At 46.4% G+C, this 18,732-nt stretch overlaps 2 protein-coding genes across 2 annotated transcripts; one reads left to right on the top strand and one right to left on the bottom strand.

Annotated features, from left to right (window-relative positions):
- Positions 1-7,745: 7,745 nt before the first annotated feature.
- On the top strand, positions 7,746-11,470 carry LOC124669694. The gene is made up of 6 exons (XM_047206257.1): positions 7,746-7,921; positions 8,014-8,084; positions 9,072-9,216; positions 9,411-10,067; positions 10,494-10,557; positions 11,151-11,470. The coding sequence occupies exons 1-6, from the start codon at positions 7,814-7,816 to the stop codon at positions 11,192-11,194; spliced, it is 1,089 nt and encodes a 362-aa protein (XP_047062213.1). The 5' UTR covers positions 7,746-7,813; the 3' UTR covers positions 11,195-11,470.
- Positions 11,471-12,202: 732 nt separating this feature from the next.
- Positions 12,203-17,171, bottom strand: LOC124669695 (protein CMSS1-like). Its single transcript, XM_047206258.1, has 6 exons — positions 16,856-17,171; positions 16,520-16,715; positions 16,279-16,351; positions 13,874-13,923; positions 12,683-12,796; positions 12,203-12,585 (listed from the first exon to the last, which is right to left on the bottom strand). Exons 1-6 carry the CDS (start codon positions 17,136-17,138, stop codon positions 12,459-12,461), a joined length of 843 nt encoding a protein of 280 aa, XP_047062214.1. The 5' UTR covers positions 17,139-17,171; the 3' UTR covers positions 12,203-12,458.
- Positions 17,172-18,732: the final 1,561 nt, after the last annotated feature.

The following is an 18,732-nucleotide window of genomic DNA, read 5'->3' as shown; positions in this document are numbered from 1 at the left end:
AGCCAGAGATACTTAACCAGATAGCCTACACATTTATCCAAACCACTGCCACAACTAGAGTAATCAAGCAAGCAATGAAGCAGGCAGTAGCATAGACAGTAGTAAGGAAGGAACAACACAGCAGCTAGGAACCATGGCAGCAGCAGCGCAGCAGCTTGCCAAGCCCTAGCACGGCGCAACAGCAGCATCATGGCATGGCCAGCATCTCTACGAGGGGAAGCAAGGCCACTGGCCAGAGCTAGACAAGAAGAGGAGGAGAAGAGGTAGAACAGGTAGCAGAGGAGGAAGGAGGAGGAGAGAACTTACAGGTGAAGCGGGAGGAGATCGGCCATGGCGGCACGGTGGCACCCGCCGGACGAACGGCGGCGCCAGGCCAAGCCAAGCCAGGCACCACCTCACCGCAACGCCAGCGCAACCACGGCGAGGCACACGGCCGCGCCACGGTGCCAGGAGCATCGGCGGCGACGAAATCGCCGCGGAACACCACGGCAGGCGAGCAGAGGCGATGGGGGCGAGACGAGAAGGTGGAGAATCACAGATCGACACGATGGATCTGAAGCGCCGTCGAACGGCGGTTCAGATACGCCACATCTCACCGCCGGCGATGGCCGGAGTTGGCCGGAGTAAATCGGCGAAGGCGGCGGCGACGCGGGAGTCGCCAGAGCACGGGAGCGATTAGGGTTAGCGCGTGCGCGAGAGGAAGGGGACGGGTGCGTCCGACCGAGCCGGACGTGCGGCTCGGGTTAGGGTTAACCCGCTGGGCCACCCTGACAAGTGGGCCCAGGGGCATTTCTGACTTTTCACAAATCCAATTAACCCTGAAACTTTGAAAATGCATAGAAAATGATATATAGCTCTAAAAAAATAATTAAAAATATGAAAACTACTCAGGATAAAATTCTCTATCATAATAAAATATTAAAAGGAAGTTTTGAAGACAAACAAGATTAAGTCCAAATTTGATGATTAAAATAATCATTTAAATCACACCTTATATTTTCAATAATGAAAATTAGTCCATAAATGCTTTTGGACTTTAAAAACACCTTGACAACATTTCAAGGTTGTATTTTACCTTAAACAGAGTATCCCTAAATCATTCTTAGTATTAAACTCTCACATGAAATGATAAAAACACCGGAAGGGGGAAACAACTCTAAAAGCTGAATCATGCATAATTGCTTCTTTAACCATTGCCCTTATCGGACAATGATGCTATTTTCAGCAACAGAGGACAAGGGTCAGTCCACACCATCCAACTGCAACACTTTGCAGTGTTCAGGCAAGTTCATCACTTGCTCACGTCATTTGAGTATTTTTATCAAATTACTTGCAAAGTACTATGTTTATCACTATTGCATAAAAAGCAAAACCACTATTTTCATAACTATGAATATGACTAAGTGGTGGGCAATGGAACCATGGATTGTGTTGATATGGTGGAGGTTCCATTGCAAGGGTTTATATCCATCTAGGATTAAACAACAAATGTCGTCCAGTGATTCTTGTGCCGTACCAACCGTGTTAACCATAAGATCCGGTGTGGGACGGAGTAGTCAAAAGTGTTTCCACCTCTCGTTCATCAACGGACGCGCTTTACCGTAGTACACTTGTAATCCAAGGGGGCAAGCGGTGAGGCTGGGGAGTCCTAAGTCCCCACGGCATTGTCCGTAGTACACTTGTCGCCCGAAGGAGCAAGCGGTGAGGCTGGGGAGTCCTAAGTCCCCACGGTATTGCGGTCTATGATGGGTTGCACCTACCGACGAAGGAGTTTGGTTCGATCCCAGACTGTCGTCGTGGTCGGGATCCATCCTTAATTGGTATAAGAGGACCGGCGAGGACCCGGGGTCGGGGTATGCAACAAAGGGTGGGTGTTCGAGGTAGCGGAGGAACATGATTGGCTAGACCTTATACCGGGCCTCACACCGAAGGAAGTGTGGACGGGAAAGCTGCCCGGTTGGCACCAAGGATAAGATCTCTTATGGGTAAAGCAACACACATCTGAAGAGTGTAATGAATCGCGACCTGTCACTCCCTGTTCCGGGATTTGGAACTACGAACGCTGCCGGAAAGGAACTCCATGAAGTTCTAGTAAACCGGTGAAGGCTGACGGACATAGTTCTTCTGAATAAAAGCAACCTCTTGAACAAATGTTTATCAAAACCTGCATTGGTATTAGACTTTCTGGTCTGATATCGTAGATAGTGCATTAAACACCTCTTTTCTATAATGAACTTGTTGAGTATGCTCGTACTCATACCACTCTTAAATCCCCTGCTTAGATTGTCTGAATCGACCGGAGGAGGACAACGACGACTCTCGAAGGAGCCGAAGTCATCGGCTATGAAGAACCAGCACCTCTCTCGGAGGTGTTGAAGGTGTAGACTACCTAATAGTCTACGGAACCGGGAGGGTTCCGGAGGAGAGCAAGCGTAGACCTACCGAGTAGTAGTAGTATCCGAGCGAGCACGAACTCTTAGTACTTAACTCGCTCAAGGAGAATAAATGTATAACCTAGTAAGACTTTTATATTGTAAGTTAAGTTGGGTTCGCCTCGAACCCAGGAGTATTCCTCTTAGGACCCAAGAGGAGCTCCGAGATGATATGTATATGTTGCTTGTAATAATAAATGAATGAGTTATGGACCTGCTATGTTCTGTTGTACTACTCTGAGGGATGTAATATTTGCGGATTGGTACTTCGTGAATGTTATATCAACGACTGGCATACTACAACATGCAAGTGGTATGCGAGGTCACCACATACGGTTAGGGTTTACCATAGAAGAAAGTGCAACAAAGCCCGAGCCACGGGTGGCAGCTCCCCTACAACATCAAGAGCCTAATCTTCATCCTGCCACAAAAAAGGAAGAGCCGAGCGGAAAAACCTAGCTACACGCCACCTCTGGAACTCCTCCATGATCCTATGTCTAATGGCCGTCGCCGCTGGGTGGCGCCATTGAACACTACATCATTCAAATGCCTCCAGATACACCAGAAGACCAAGATGATCGCCGTCCACAAGTCCCTACGCACCGCACTGGGGCAACGAAGCGAGGTCCACCAGTGCACTATCTCAAAGCCGGTGCCGTGCATCCAATCCAACCTCGTTTCACGGTGTCAACGCCCAAGCCCAGACCTCACTGGCGAGCACGCAACCTCGTCTGCCAGCCTGCTTGTTCTGCGCCACTATGCAACCTTCTGCCACCGGCCAGCATGCACTTCCTCTGCAGGCCGTTGACCTCGCGTGCGCGCCCAACTCCAGCAGCCTCGCCGCCTTGGGCGCCCCCACCAGCACTAGCGACACCGGTGGTCCACGCGGAGCAGCCGGGCATCTGGTAAAGGTTGTCATCCACGCGAAGCTCGATCGAGGAGGCCGAGCAGCGGGGCAGCCCGTCGAGGCGCGGTACACTGCACGAAAGTTGAGCTCGACGCCCACGGGGTCAAGGCGTCGTGCCTCACCGCATCCTCGACTTCGGCCCCCGCTGCTTCCATCAACCGCACTGGATGGGCGGCGGGGGCGGTTGTGCCTCTTGATCCAGCGGCCCAATCCAGGAGAAGCTGTTTCAAAAAAAAATCCAGGAGAAGCGGACCCCTACGGACGCAGCGGAGGGAAGTCCGATGGACGGGTCGCGTGGTTTAGGCGGCGGAGTGGCACGATGGAGGCGGTGGGGTTGCACGGTGGGGATCCGCTGAATTTTGTTAACGCCGAAAATTGTGGAGGGACCTCAAAGTTAAAGGATGTAGCTTGTTTGTGGAGCTTTAAAAAAAATATTATCAAAACTGTCTAAGAGCATCTCCAGTTGCGTCCCCCAAAAGCGTCCCCCAAAGATATTTGGGGCGCGCCGGACAGAAAATGCGTTCCAGCCGCGTCCCCCAAAGCCCATTTTTGTCCGGCGCGCTGATGTCTACGGGTGCTTCTATTCTTGTAGACAGTGTTGGGCCTCCAAGAGCAGAGGTTTGTAGAACAGCAGCAAGTTTCCCTTAAGTGGATCACCCAAGGTTTATCGAACTCAGGGAGGAAGAGGTCAAAGATATCCCTCTCAAGCAACCCCGCAACCACAAAGCAAGAAGTCTCTTGTGTCCCCAACACACCTAATAGGTGCACTAGTTCGGCGAAGAGATAGTGAAATACAGGTGGTATGAATAAATGCGAGCAGTAGCAACGGCACCGTAAAAGTGCTTTGTCTGTCCAGGACCGGTGTGTGGTTGATGGTGGTAATATTGCAGGAAGTATAGATGCGATAAAACGAATAAACAAACAGCGATAGCGTATTTAGGAACAAGGCCTAGGGATCATACTTTCACTAGTGGACACTCTTAACATTGATCACATAACAGAATAAATAGATAGATGCTAGACTCTACACCCTCTTGTTGGATAATGAACACCACTAATCGTGTAGGATTACACGAACCCTCAATGCCGGAGTTAACAAGCTCCACAATATTCGATGTTCATATTTAAATAACCTTAGAGTGCATAACGGATCAACATAACCAAACCAAGTACTAACATAGCATGCACACTCGTCACCTTCACACTACGAAAGGAGGAATAGATCACATCAATACCATCATAGCAATAGTTAACTTCATAATCTACAAGAGATCACAATCATAGCCTACGCCAAGTACTGCACGATGCACACACTCTGTCACCATTACACCGTGCGGGAGGAATAAACTACTTTAATAACATCACTAGAGTAGCACACGGATATATTGTGATACAAAACACATTGCAATCATAAAGAGATATATATAAGCACTTCACTACGCCATTCATAACGGTGAATAAGTATTCGTGAAATATAGCCTAAGAGACCCACACGGTGCACACACTGTCACCTTTACACACGTGGGACAAGGAGTCTCCGGAGATCACATAAGTAAAATCCACTTGACTAGCATAATGACATCTAGATTACAAGCATCATCATATGAATATCAATCATGTAAGGCAGCTCATGAGATTATTGTATTGAAGCACATAGGAGAGAGATTAACCACATAGCTACCGGTACAGCCCCGAGCCTCGATGGAGAACTACTCCCTCCTCATGGGAGACAGCGAGCGTTGATGAAGATGGCGGTGGTGTCGATGGAGGAGCCTTCCGGGGCACTTCCCGTCCCGGCGGCGTGCGGAACGGAGACTCCTGTCCCCTAGATCTTGGCTTCGCGATGGCGGCGGCTCCGGAAGGTTTTCTCCGGTTTCGTCGAACGTGGTAGGGTTTTCGCGACGGAGACCTTAAGTAGGCGGAAGGGCAGCGTCGAAGGGGTCCGGGGCCACCGGACACTAGGGCGGCGCGCCCCTCCTCGGGTCGCGCCGCCACCATGTGTGGGCCCCCGTGGCCCCTCTCCGGCGGCTCTCGGGTGTTCTGGAAGCTCCCGGGGATTCTAAGATGCCGGGCGTTGATTTCGTCCAATTCCGAGAATATTTCCTTACTAGGATTTCGAAACCAAAAACAGCAGAAAACGAGAACCGGCACTTCGGCATCTCGTCAATAGGTTAGTTCCGGAAAACGCATAATAATGACATAAAGTATGCATAAAACATGTAGATATCATCAATAATGTGGCATGGAACATAAGAAATTATCGATACTCCTGAATCCCCCGAGATGGGATTGGCGGCGGCGACGTCTCTGGAAGGTTTTCCGTATCGTGGCTCTCGGTACTGGGGGTTTCGCGACGAAGACTATATGTAGGCGGAAGGGCAGGTCAAGAGGCGACGCGAGGGGCCCACACAACAGGGCCGCGCGGCCAGGAGGTGGGTCGCGCCGCCCTGGCGTGTCGCCGCCTCTTCGCCTCAATTCGTTTCCCTTTCGGTCTTCTGGAAGCTTCGTGGAAAAATAGGCCCTCGGGCGTTGATTTCGTCCAATTCCGAGAATATTTCCTTACTAGGATTTCCGAAACCAAAAACAGACAGAAAACAACAACCGGCTCTTCGGCATCTCGTTAATAGGTTAGTGCCGGAAAATGCATAAATACGACATAAAGTATGCACAAAACATGTAGATATCATCAATAATGTGGCATGGAACATAAGAAATTATCGATACGTCGGAGACGTATCAGCATCCCCATACGGTGTCCGGCGCCCCGAGCCCGTCCCCGTCCCACAGGGGACGCACCGGGGACGCCGGACACAACGAAAAGCGAGACGGGGAGTGGCGGGGCCGACTCGTCGGCGGCACAATAAATTTTTAACCTAACCGTCGCCTACCTCGCGACGGAAGTTATTGGCGGTGCAGCTTCCCGCAGCCGACGCAGCCGATCGTGCGGCTTCCGCAGCGACGCAGCGACGGTGCAGTCCCGTCGCGCCTAGCTCTGCATGCCGGTGTTAATGCGCGCCACCGCTCCCCGCCTCCCTCCGGCCTATAAAAGGGCCGCCTCTCATCGTCCCTCTCACACACAAACCCTAGCGCCTCTCTCCCAAACCCTAGCCGCCACCATCTCAACAAAGACTCGACGCTATGTCCGGTAGAGGCGGAGGCCGACCTCGCGGCCGTGGTCGTGGTCGTGGTCGTGGCCGCGGCAGAGCTCAACGCTCGCCGTCGCCTTCCACGTCGCCGCCTTCATCATCGTCCGAGATGGACGTGGAGCCGGACGTGCTGTTCGAGTTCGTCCTCGTCCTCAAGGGCGACCCGCGCGGCATCCAGAGGCTGCCGGACTCCTTCGCCGACTACGTCGCTTGCGGATCGCCCGCGCACGATGCATCTGCGGGAGGCTGCGTGCAGCTACTACCGGTGGATCGTCGACGTGATCTACGACGCGCGCGGCAAGATGTACCTCAACATCGGCTGGGAGAAGTTCACGCGACACCACAACCTCCAAGCCGGCTTCATCCTCCTGTTCTCCTGTTCGGCGACAGGGACATGCGTCAAGGTCTTCGACGAGACGCGGTGCCGCCGGGACTACCAGGGCGACAGCACCGACGAGGAGGACGACTGAGTGTTCTTTCTTCGCAGCGAACACGTGCACGGAGGTTTCTCGCCTGTTCGCCTCATCGGTAGAACCAACAAGGGCACCATCCTCCCGCCGGATTTTCCAGCTTAGGTGATTGAGTGTGCCCTCGAGTGTTCTTTCTTAGCAACGAACACGAGAAACCTTCGATGCACGGCCTAGTTAGGTTTAGTTTCTTTGCAAAATTTTATATTTGTGTCCACGACGGTTCAAACTATGTATTAGTTTGTGGAAAACCACGTTCCAAATTATGTATTAGTTTGTGGAAATTGAAATAAAAAAATCAAAAAAAGTATTTTAAATGTTTGGGGGCGGCGTTTGGGGGACGCGGCTAGGGAGCGACGTCCCCCAAAAGCGGCACGAACAAAACACGCCCCCCAAACGCTCAATCCGGCGCGGTTTGGGGGACGCGACTGGAGATGCTCTAAGGCGGCCTGACCGGTGGGTCCACCACTTGCCATATCAGCCCATACGCTGCGCTACACGAGAAGGTGACCGTAGATGAGCCGCATGGCCATCTTTAGGTACCGTAGAATGTGTATTCCAATGGTATGATGGAGGCGGGTTGTGGAGTTTGGTGGTGCGAGATGTATTTTACTCGCTACTTTTCAAGGTCTTTGTCTTCTTTAAGGTTTTTTCGAATAAAAAGAAGAACGTTGTAGCCCTTCCATGGATGTGGCCCATTTATTTCACCTCGGGTCCTCCTCCCTTCGCAGCATCTTGATTTCCCAGGCGTCACAAGCGAATTCCCCTCCGCCGCCAAACCACCACCACCGCTCCTCGGTCCTTTCCAGCCCCTGCCTGTAGGCATTACTCTGCCAAAATCCTCTCTCCAGAGACACGGAAATGGCGTCCCAACCCCAGGCAGGCCGCTTCACCCGGGGAGTGGCGGCTCGTGCCCCGCCGCCGGCCTCCGTTGAAGGCCCCGCCTACCGCGCCACCGTGCAGAGATGCGTACGTCCGTACTTCCCTCTCCCCCTTCCGCCCTGCCAAGAACCGGGCTTTAACGCGTGTTCCCTTGCTTCTTTTCTTCTTCCTTCCGTTAGGTGGCGCTCGTCGACTGGTGGCTGGTGAGGGGCGAAGACGACAAGATCCGTGTTGCTGGGTACCCTGAGAGGTGAGGCGTTTTTGTCAAAGAAAAAAAAAATCCCTTCTTCTCCCCTTTCCCCTTTCCCATTGCCCCTGCCTGCCCCTTGTGTGTTGCAGACCTGCGTTCTGTTCGTGGAAATAAAGATTTTTTAAAGTTAGGTTGCTAGATGAACTGCAACTTTCCCGTTGCTTTCAGTCAACAACTATGCTTTTTTTCTGAAAACTATACATTTCTTTATTCTAACAAAAATGAAATAGGAACAAGTACGAAGCTAGACTGTGTAAAATTTTATCTTTTTAATCCATGTATATATTTCTATATGATCTGGATGGAAATAAATTCGTATTGATTAGATGAGCCTGCTATGTTACTGATTTAATATCTTTCCACCTATGGGTAGACTGCACAACATATATATCCTAAGCCTTATCTACGCTTTGCAATTGTATGTTGTATTGGCAGCCATCTCCAACTTGATCTTCTGCAATAAAACATAACTGTTGAAGGTTTCTTTTGGGTATTATTATGCTGATGTCTGAAACTGACATCGATGTAAAAAAAATAGGAGTGGGTGGTAAAAAAATACTTAATGGGAAACATAAAATTTTAAAGTACCTGGTTTAAGGAGCCCATGTAACTATTTTAAAGATAAGGTTTTTACCACTGATGTAACTCCATTAAATGATATTGATGATATGTTACATGGTGTTACATCTATGGGAAGATAAACCGTGAAAGTGATTCTGGGTTTTCGGAACATCACTTCTTAAGATTTATATTCTAATGCTAACAAACCTAAACCTTGACAGTACTTCTCATCCATTAACTTATGTTATGCTGTATGTGACTGTGTCTCCAAGAATAGGAAATTTTGCTTGTGTTGTATTATTTTCTCTATGCATCGGAACTGATAACACTCGACATCTCTATAGTGTGAAACCATGTGTAACCTTTTAAAGAATCAGTTTTTCTTGACACCTCATGGCATTAACATGTTGTTGCTCACTCTTCCAGGAATCGAGCAGCTCGATTATTCTATTCTGATTCCATTACAATGCGGCATGCTGATGGCACTCTTGAGACTGCAGATCACAAAATTTTATTAATTAGGGGTCCATTAAATATCACACAGATGCATTGTAATGGATTTCCTTACGAGGTTTGATTTTTTTTCTTCGTGTGTCAGTCTTCACTAGTTTTTTCCGGCAGAACAAAATGATTCCTCTTAATTTTGCATACTTCAAATAGTTCTACTTGATCTATCTGGTTTATCTCTGCCAGTTTTGTTTCTGGATAGTAACTTATTAACAGAGAGCCTGGCTTTTATCATTCATCATATTAAAATTTATGCAGGTTTCTAAAAACTTCCGACGTGGTTTTCCTGATCAATGGGAGCAATGTGCTAATTCTAACATGAAACAGATGAATGAAAACACACAATCTCCATCAAAATCAACTGAATATTATATAGAGAAGTTCTTGCGTGGCAGCTTCATCAATTCAGCGGAATATAGTTTCATGGAGGCTGACCTCAAATCATCTAAAGGGCCTACTGGTAATACAGATGGACCTCCCAGCCAAGGGCTTTCAGATTTGTCTAATGGAATACCAAAAATTCAGGAACCTACTGGAAATGGTGCTGATTATCATAACTCAGTGAGCATCACGACTGCATCTGAGGGATTATGTAACGGCAGAATTGGTATGCCTGATGAATCTTGTGAAGATACTGGGCCTGGAGAAACATATAGTGGTCGAACAAGTCAAGCAGCAAAACCACGTGAATTACAAGTATTGGCCAAAGGGTTGAGTCCAGCTTTTGGACTTCAATGTTCAAAAGATAACACAGGCAGAAGACCGCGGAGTGGCAAAGTTTGTGAAATGTCAAATGGTGCTTCATTTAAGAAGGGTAACTCCAAGAGGAAGACAATGCAGCATGAGACATTGAATGTGAAGGTGGACCCAATTGAAGAGACAAGACCCCCTTCAGATCCGACTTGTCACGAAAATGTAGGTTGGATTAGTTAAGTTGATGCAAATTAATTTCTGTTGAGTTCCACTTTTGACCAATGGCTTGCTCCGGCCTGGATTATTGCTCTTTCAAACAAACCATTATGTAGCAGTAGCAGTCTAGTTGTATGTTGTTTACAGTAAACACACACTCGTTCTAAATATGCTGTGTTCTTTCATTTTTTGCTCCCATTAGGATTACAATTCTGTCATGGTATAGTTCAGTGGCATATCCACTGCAAATCTCTGAACATTTTACTGATAACCTGTAACTATCAGATGCTGATTAATGCTTTGGTGGTGACAAGTCATATAAGTTTGCCCTTTTCCCCTTGACTTGATGTTCTCTAGAAATCATGTGATATTGTTGAAGACTTGTTAATTTCTACTGCCTTTTGCTAAATCTCATAGTCTGACTCAATGTAGGGTAGCTCAGTTGCTCAAATCCCTGCTGCAGATGAACTTCAATCACAACATTCAGGTCATAAAGGTTAGTTAAATAATTTGCGTGAGTTCTTAATTCTTTACCATTCAGCTTTTACTTGATGGAAGCTACATCAGGTTTTGCTAGTAGTTGATAGCAATGACACACGTGTAATGCACATATTACATGAAACAAAGCTACTTCTGATGTTAAGACACATCACACACGTGCAATTTACATATTACATGAAACAAAGCCACTTCTGAATTTAAGAAAATATGCCTTAAATCGGTACGTCATAGTTAATTGTCAATGCTTTCGTACGGTGAAAACATTAAATGTCGCGAAACCTACTCTGTATTTTGTTGTCCTAGGTAATGTTGTTAACAAATCATACTTCAGTCCAAAATAGGAGGAAACCAAGTTATTTGCACCCTAAACAAAGAACTTAGATCCGTTGCCCTGCTATGATGTAAACCTAGCGAATAGACAAACAACAATAGTGTGCTAGTTGAATAAATGGAAGAGCCAGTAGACCAGCACCACACAGACGAGGACTCTGTATTGCCTCTTTGTATTACGCATACAAGGAACACAAATGACTGTCCACACATGGTTATCTAGAACAAGTATTTAACACTCATGGTTGTTCGCTGTAGGAAGAGGAAGACCTAGAAAGAGGGCGAGGACCGAGGAGCTGTAGCATCGAGCATGGTGCGGTGAATATCAGAGCAACATTTTGTGATGAAGTAAATCTCAGCAAATGGTAGATGTGCTGTGTAACGGATTAGAGTTGTGCTAATGTAGGTTGTAGGATGAGGAAGATGCTACTGTTGTGAATCGGTTGGCAGAACAGTTCTTTGCAGGCCAACTATCTATGTATGTAGGTGCATCTGGAGACTAAGTGTAAGGCATGTACTCCTATATGTTACAAACCAATTCACATGTGCTGATGATGAGCTCAAGTACAACAGCTTCAGATGGATCTCTTCCTAGCTTTCTACAGCTGAAGGAGCTGTTCATGGTGGCTGGGTGTCACTGGCTAATCTCAAGGATCACCCAGAGGAAGCATCATCTATCCATGAGGTGATCTAAGCAACGAGGTCCATGTCTGAACTGTTCTGAGACCGGTAGTTTGTATAGGTGATCGCGATTCATCGAATGGCTTTTGGTTCCCTGGTCTGTCTGATCGGGCTCCAGGAAGCTGGTCCCAGGTAGTAGCTCTTTTTGGAAGTAGCAAGGTGGGTTGGGTAAAAACTCAGAAAAACATCTGCTTCTAGATTCAGTTTCCTGTGATGACTATGGTTTTGTACTTTCATTTATTAAATGGAACCGGGGAGAAATCCCTGTGAATCTAAAAAAAAAGTGCTGGTGTAACTCATGCTCCGCTGTTTAGCCAGAAAATCTTTTAGCTTTATCTGTCCGTGGGATTTCATCAAGTACCTTATCAGGTTAACTCAGGATTTCCTCTATTTCGCAAAATCCAGAGAAATTGAATATCAGAAAACTTGTTAGATCAAGAGGCAACTGAAGTAGCATATGGTCTTCCTTCACTCTGAATGTGCTTCTGGGCAACCTTTGCCAGAAGATTCGGGCGTAGCATACCAGTAAAGTAGAAAGAAGCGGCAAGCACACACCATCACTGTAAAAGTACTTGGCTGTTTAACTGGTCAGAACACACAGATTTAAAACATCCGAACTCAAGTTCATGTGTTGGTACAGATTCGAGGTCTCAAATACCACTGCTTGAGATGATTACAAGTATTCAATTGATATCCTAATAACGGTTATGCACTTATGGTCTCATGGATACACATCTCATCAAACTATTACTCATTTAGCATAAATGGGTACACCTAAAAGATGCAACCCAAGTTCCTAAGTTTCGCATGACCAAAATTCCTAATCTCTTGCCCTCAGCTACGATTGTTTCGGAGTACCCCCACAAACTTTCATGGTATAGACATTTACTCGGCAGGTGGAAGGACTTTATTGGCGTCTTTCTCAGAAACAGAACCATAGAAACATATTCTTGTGTCGCCTTCTTGAACCTTCTGACCTAGATATCCCTTGTACAGGTCCCAAAACTCCTTGCTGCATAATAAAGTGATCGAAAAGTAAAATTAGATGGTGATGGCAGTATTTGCTTGTAGTTCTTTCGGGTGCCTAATGTTGTTGCCACAAGTGGTACCTGACTTGTGGTAGCGTAAACAAGTTAAATGATTTCGGGTCCCTCTGCATGTCAAGTACCACTAGTTTCAAGCGTGACAGGGACAACGCTTCCATGTCAATTAGTTTCTTGATCCTGATCAAGAAAAAGCAACTATATAAGAATAGAAAAAGGTAGGACTACTCTATATATGGGGCAATACCACTTGGTGCTGTGCTGAACAGCAGACAATCTTTTCCTCCACTACACATTTGTGGTAAGTAAACGGTTGTAATCATATTCCATGCTTAGTAGTTTTCAGTGGAACATTACTCATGAGAAGAAAAACAATTTTTTCTTCGATACGGCCTACTCATAAAACTTGAAAAGAAAAGTCATGCATTCACGCTTCTCTTGGAAACTGGCAAGATATTTTAACAAAGTTGGAGCAATCAATAATCAAGATAGTTAATGTGGTCATGCCCAGTGCACACACCCCACACCCACAGTGAAGAAAGTTCGTGATGTTGAATTGCATCAATGACTAAGCTAATGGTGCTGACTTTTCCACATGACTTTCTTTCTTCAGTGAGATCATAGTAAAGTAAATCCCCTACAAATTTTGCAAGTTAGACATTGTTTCTAATAAATTATCGTGCTTGTTTCATGAATCTATTAGCTTCTAAAAACTAAGGCAAGTATGAAAAATATATTGTTTTGGGGACAAATGTAACACCCATATAGTTACAATACAGGTATTGAATCTACCAGACCAACAAATATATACTACCTCCATCCCAAGGCTTAAGGCCTATATTTTTTTCAGAAAGTCAAACGAAGTAAAGTTTGACCAAACTTTTAGAAGAATTTATGAACAAATATGATATTTTGTAGGTACCATGTGAAAATATATTTCATTATCTATCTAATGATATTCATTTTGTACTTTTCATGTTAACACATTTTTGATAAAAACTTAGTCAAACTTAACATAGTTTGACTTTCTGAAAAAAAATATAGGCCTTAAGCCTTGGGATGGAGGTAGTATCCTTTTAGTTTTATCTGTGAACAAGATAAATTACCACTTCCAGATTCCAGAATTAAACCTACAAGTTCAAAATTTTGAACCCAGTTGGTTTTGAATTCACCAAATACTAAGCTCCTGTTGTGTGCTATTTAAACATAAAGGCAAGCATAAGCCAGCCATAAGCTTGAACAGTCAGGATCTCATACCTGCTGGGTGTACCACAGGCAATATTAACTCGATCTTTAAGCAGCGCAACCTACATGTAAAAAAGAGAGAGAATGAGACAGCTGAATAAAAATTAGCAAGAGGCTAAGAGAAAACTAGAATGTCTGTTCTGTATTTACAACAATCTCAGTTTCTATTCTGCAAACAAAAGAACAATTAAATGAAAAAGGTGTTCACATGGTTATGTGTGATCAGATAGAAGATCCGAACCCATAAGATTCAATGAAGTGCACCACGAGATAGATGCTTGCATATAGGAGATCTGAAGACCTTGAGGTTATAGTTTACTCAGATGCAGACTTTGCTGGGTGTGGATACTAAGAAATCCATGTCAGTTATATATTCACCCTTACAATACCGTATGTCATCGTTGCAAAGCAAGATGAGTTTGTGGCACGTTATGAGGCTACCGGGCAGGCTGCATGGCTTAAGAACTTATCCCAGATTAAAAAGTGGTAGACAACATTTTGAAGCCACTCACTTTGTACCGTGATAACAAAAGATATAGTCTTCTATTCAAGTAACAAGTCAAGTGGTGCATTGGTGCTGTCAAACACGCAAAAATTTAAATATCACATAGTGAAAGGTGGAGTCTGGGCTCAAACCATTAAAATCAATCATATTAGTACTATGTCGATGCTCACGGTTCCGCTTACGAATGCCCAATCAGTTTAAGGAACATATAGCCAGCATGGGGCTATTAGAAAGTCTTATGGTTTTTATTCTGGAAATAGGACCATTAGAATAGTCTAACTCATTGCTTTAGGTTGTTGTTCTATTAACTGGTTATTAGCCCTTCCATTAAGTGGGATAATGTTGGAGTTAACCTCATGCCCTCTAATTAACAGGGCTGTGCCCCTCTAACTAACTAACAAAGCATAAGGAGATAAGGGATAACCTACAACCCTAATTTCAGGGGCGCTCCAACGTCTTTGGAGCTGGTGTTAGCCTGAATGTAATCTTGTCATGGTGTGACCTGCCCACATAGGTTGTGTGCAGGCTGTAGTGTGAATAGCACACATAGGTATATCTGGAACTGGATCAATATAGTCCAGTGGACTTTGGACTTTATTTTATTGGATACAGCTGGACTGGACATTACTGGATGTGGATATCAACGGGACATTGCGTCCAACAATATTCGACAGACTTTGGATATAAAGATTGAATAGTCCAATATCCACTGGACTATACATGTACGCCCCATGCATCGGTCACCGTCTTCGCTGGATGTGTAGAACGTCTGCACTGTCATGGCACGCCTCGCTGCTAGCTCCCAGTCGCGCGCTTCACTGACACAACGACGCTGTGTCATATCCTCCGTGGGACCCACCTTCCATTGTAGAGTATTCTAGAAGTTGGTGTAGGGTTTGGATTGTGCCACATGGAAACAATCTAAAGGGTACAAGTATAAATAGGTCCTAGCATAGGTTGCTGGGGCAAGCATGGGGTCCTAGCATAGGTTGCTGAGGCAAGCATGGGTTGCTAAGTCTGTAGGCATTCGTTGCCCAGTATTGTGTAGCATCTGCTGCTACAAAAGCTAATAGAAGAAGAAGAAGGCATCCGGCACCTGAAACTACCGGGTGTTCTCCTCTGTATTGCTAGTCCTTCATTTTCTGCTTTTACTCAAGACAGAGAAGAGAGAGAAGAGAGGGAACACTAACAGCTGTTCCCAACCCCTAGCGCAATATTAGAAGGGAAACCCTGACTTACAAGGTGGCAATCTCTCTACTGTACCCTCTCTCCTAATAATACCAAACCAACCCTAAGCTTGCGCTTTGGGACCCGAAGGCCTGCTCTTCCACCAGCCACCCTGGACAGTGCCGGTGGAGTCCCGAAGGACTATGGTGCCCACAGAGATAGCAAGCGAGTCTTCACCTCGGTACAGCTACGTCCTCGACGGTGATCAGGCATTGATGGCTTCCCCAAGGAATGGCTAGCCTCTTCTCAATTTCAGATTAGGTGTTCCTGTTTTAGTCTAATCCTAAGCTATGCTAATTATTAGAACTAACAGTGCCATAGGATTAGCTACTTTCTGGTGAATGGGTTGATCAAGGTTTAGAGCAGGCGGCTGCCACAAATCCAGTAGCTATGTTGCAGAGACTATGAAGTAATACGAAATATTTCAAAGTAAAGTTGTGGTTCCGTTCAACATCTAAGATACGGCACTTGTAGCAGAATTGCAAAGGCTGCTTATAGGTGAACATTCCTAGCAAAATGGATACACCAAGCAAAAAGGTAGCAACATCAGCAATTCAGTGGTTGAGACTAGCAGAAAAGGTGGATGCACTAAATTTTTTGTGTACAGCCATACAGCATGACCAGAAAAAAAATGCAATAGCCTGATGCTACGGAGAACTCCCAACGTGAGGCGAGCGAGGCGTACCTGCTCCTCCACTTTTATGTGTTTGGCAAAGAGCTTCACCGCATGGCATCCTCTGGTGAACACCTTCAAGCCCCTGAAAAACAAACGCTGGTATCATCAATACAGGGTAACACACGCTTGCAGACCAGAATCTGAAGATGCACATGACAGTTCAACTCATGATAATTCTCCGATTCACTAGCCTTTCAAAAACGACAGCAGTTTCAGAAGAATAATAAGTAAGAATCGCAGCATCTGCTACCTCAGAAGCTCCAGCGATCTCAGCGCGCCCAAGCTGATGACCAGGAGCGCCGGGCTGCCCGCGTCGACGGACCCCTCGACGAGCTGCCCTTCGCAGAGCTCCTCCTTCCACGCCGCCCCGAAGGCGCCCTTCACATGGTCGCCGAAGCTCTCCGCGTCCTGGCTCGCCCCCTCCGGGAGCTGCACCATGCATCCCTCTGCGCGGAGCACCGGGGGATGCAGAAGTATTGTTTTATAACCAGGCGAGACGAGCACAGAGACTTGCTGAATCGAATTGGGCAGGACCAGACCAGGGGTGGTGGTGGTGGTTCGCGCGGATGGATGCGCACATACGTACCGGAGTAGGCGCCGAGCTCGAGGGGGGAGAGGCGCATCTTGGCGGCGCGCTCGAAGCTGCGGAGGAGGAACTCGAGCTGCCGCGCCGGCGGCAGCGCGGCCGACAGGAGGACGCCGCCGCCCGCGGGTTCATCTGCTGCTGCGGCGGCGGCGGCTGGGCGCGGCTTCTTCTGCTTGTGCGTCTTCTTCGAGACGGGATTGGTGGATTTCACGGCGAGGGCCTTGCCGGGTTTGTCCGCCTTCTTCCGCTTGCCGGCGGTGGCCGCCTGCGAGTGCGGCGCCATTTTTGGGAGTACGGGTTTGGGCTTGGTGGTGCCGTTCCGCGTTAGGGTTTACCTCCACGGAAATTGATATGCTGGCACGAAACTTAACGGCAAAATTAAGGCTCGGCTCGGCACGAAACTTAACGGCAAAATCAGGGCTCGGCTCGGCTCGGCAGTTGAACGAGCCGAGCCTCCAGCTATGAAAGTTTGGTTTTTATTTTTGATAAATCTGACCTTTGCCAAAACTAATGTCTCATTTTGGGAAAACTATTTTAAAATCTGATTTCTAAGTTTGGGGCCAATGAGAAGGTTGTGCACGTCAACACCAAGAAAATTTGACTCGGGCGCCTGAGATGTTTGGTGTCGATTCGCACTATTTCGGCTTCCATTAGTTGACGTTGAACTTGAGGGTCAGATTTCTAAGATCATATGAGGAGAGAGTTCTTACAAAGATTCAGATTTGTCAAAAAATACGAAAGGCGAACCGATTTGGTCAAACTCGAGAGCCAGATCGAACTTGCAAACGAATAGAACAGTTTCCGCAACAAATCTGTTATAAAGGATTCATATCCGGTTTGAACGAATTTGTTACACTAATAACGACGATGCTGCTGCCGCCAACATCGATGTTGCTGCGGCGGCTAACGTTGGACGGTACATATTTCTGCCCTTCTTGTTTCAGATCTTGCTAGAGTTTATAGTACTATTGTTTAAAGTAGATACTATAGATTTATCTTGTCTAATGCTATATGTTTATCTGCTCTGTTGATTTGCATGTTTAGTTTATCTACTGTTAGTGTAGTCATGATTTATCAGTTACTTATTCAAATTAAATTATATGGTAATTTGCTTATATCATCAACACAAGAGGGAACATATGGATGCAGTAGGAAGTTGCAGCGCAGAAACGTGCTCGGGAGAAGTTGCAGCAGACTCGCGCTCAGGTGGAGCCGTGAAGAGGGAAGTTTGCAGCACAGAATCGTGGTGCCGAGGCTGTGGACGAGAAGGGTGATGTTGCTCTTGCTCAATGGGGATCAGACGGATGTGGACGAGAGCAATGGGGCTGGCGAATTTGTTGGTAACAAGATTGACGCTTTAATATTAGAAGATTAGGCGCTGCTGATCCTGGTACTCTACAAGATGCTAATCTCATAGCGAGGAGAAAGATGCAGATCATGAATACAGTAATTTCCAGTAGTTCAAGGTTGGCACAAACAAGCTAATGACAACGATATATCCTCAAGTGAACACAGACTGTCAAATGTGCCACAAACAATCTGTTCGGATAACCAGAGGCTATCAGTCAAATGTGGCACGAACCATGGGCAAAGCCTGTTGAATGTTCGAATATGTAAAACTGAGAGCTAATTTTTTTTCCCACATGTTGTGCTCATTGTTGCTGAAGTAACATATGTGGACCATGCTGATTTTGCCACTTACACGGGGTTTGCTGATTTTCAATGGTCTACATGGTGCTACAAACCTTAACACCCTATCCATAAAAAGATTTTTTTTGCGGGTTTTTTTTTGCGGGGGCATATCCATAAAAAGATTGAAGTTCAGAAGACGGAAAATAAATAATTGTGGGGAGCTACTTTTTACACTGGGAGACAGC

The sequence above is a fragment of the Lolium rigidum genome, chromosome 7 (genome assembly GCF_022539505.1).
Source record: "Lolium rigidum isolate FL_2022 chromosome 7, APGP_CSIRO_Lrig_0.1, whole genome shotgun sequence".
NCBI lineage: Eukaryota > Viridiplantae > Streptophyta > Magnoliopsida > Poales > Poaceae > Lolium > Lolium rigidum.
This window is presented reverse-complemented; position numbering and strand designations above follow the sequence as displayed.

Coding starts and splice junctions, on each gene's coding strand:
- LOC124669694 (XM_047206257.1), top strand. CDS start 7,814: ATGGCGTCCCAACCCCAGGCAGGCCGCTTCACCCGGGGAGTGGCGGCT. Junction 9,217..9,410: donor GTAATGGATTTCCTTACGAG/GTTTGATTTTTT, acceptor AAATTTATGCAG/GTTTCTAAAAACTTCCGACG. Junction 10,068..10,493: donor ATCCGACTTGTCACGAAAAT/GTAGGTTGGATT, acceptor GACTCAATGTAG/GGTAGCTCAGTTGCTCAAAT.
- LOC124669695 (XM_047206258.1), bottom strand. CDS start 17,138: ATGGCGCCGCACTCGCAGGCGGCCACCGCCGGCAAGCGGAAGAAGGCG. Junction 12,797..13,873: donor GCCTGTGGTACACCCAGCAG/GTATGAGATCCT, acceptor TTTCTTGATCAG/GATCAAGAAACTAATTGACA. Junction 12,586..12,682: donor TTTACGCTACCACAAGTCAG/GTACCACTTGTG, acceptor TTTATTATGCAG/CAAGGAGTTTTGGGACCTGT.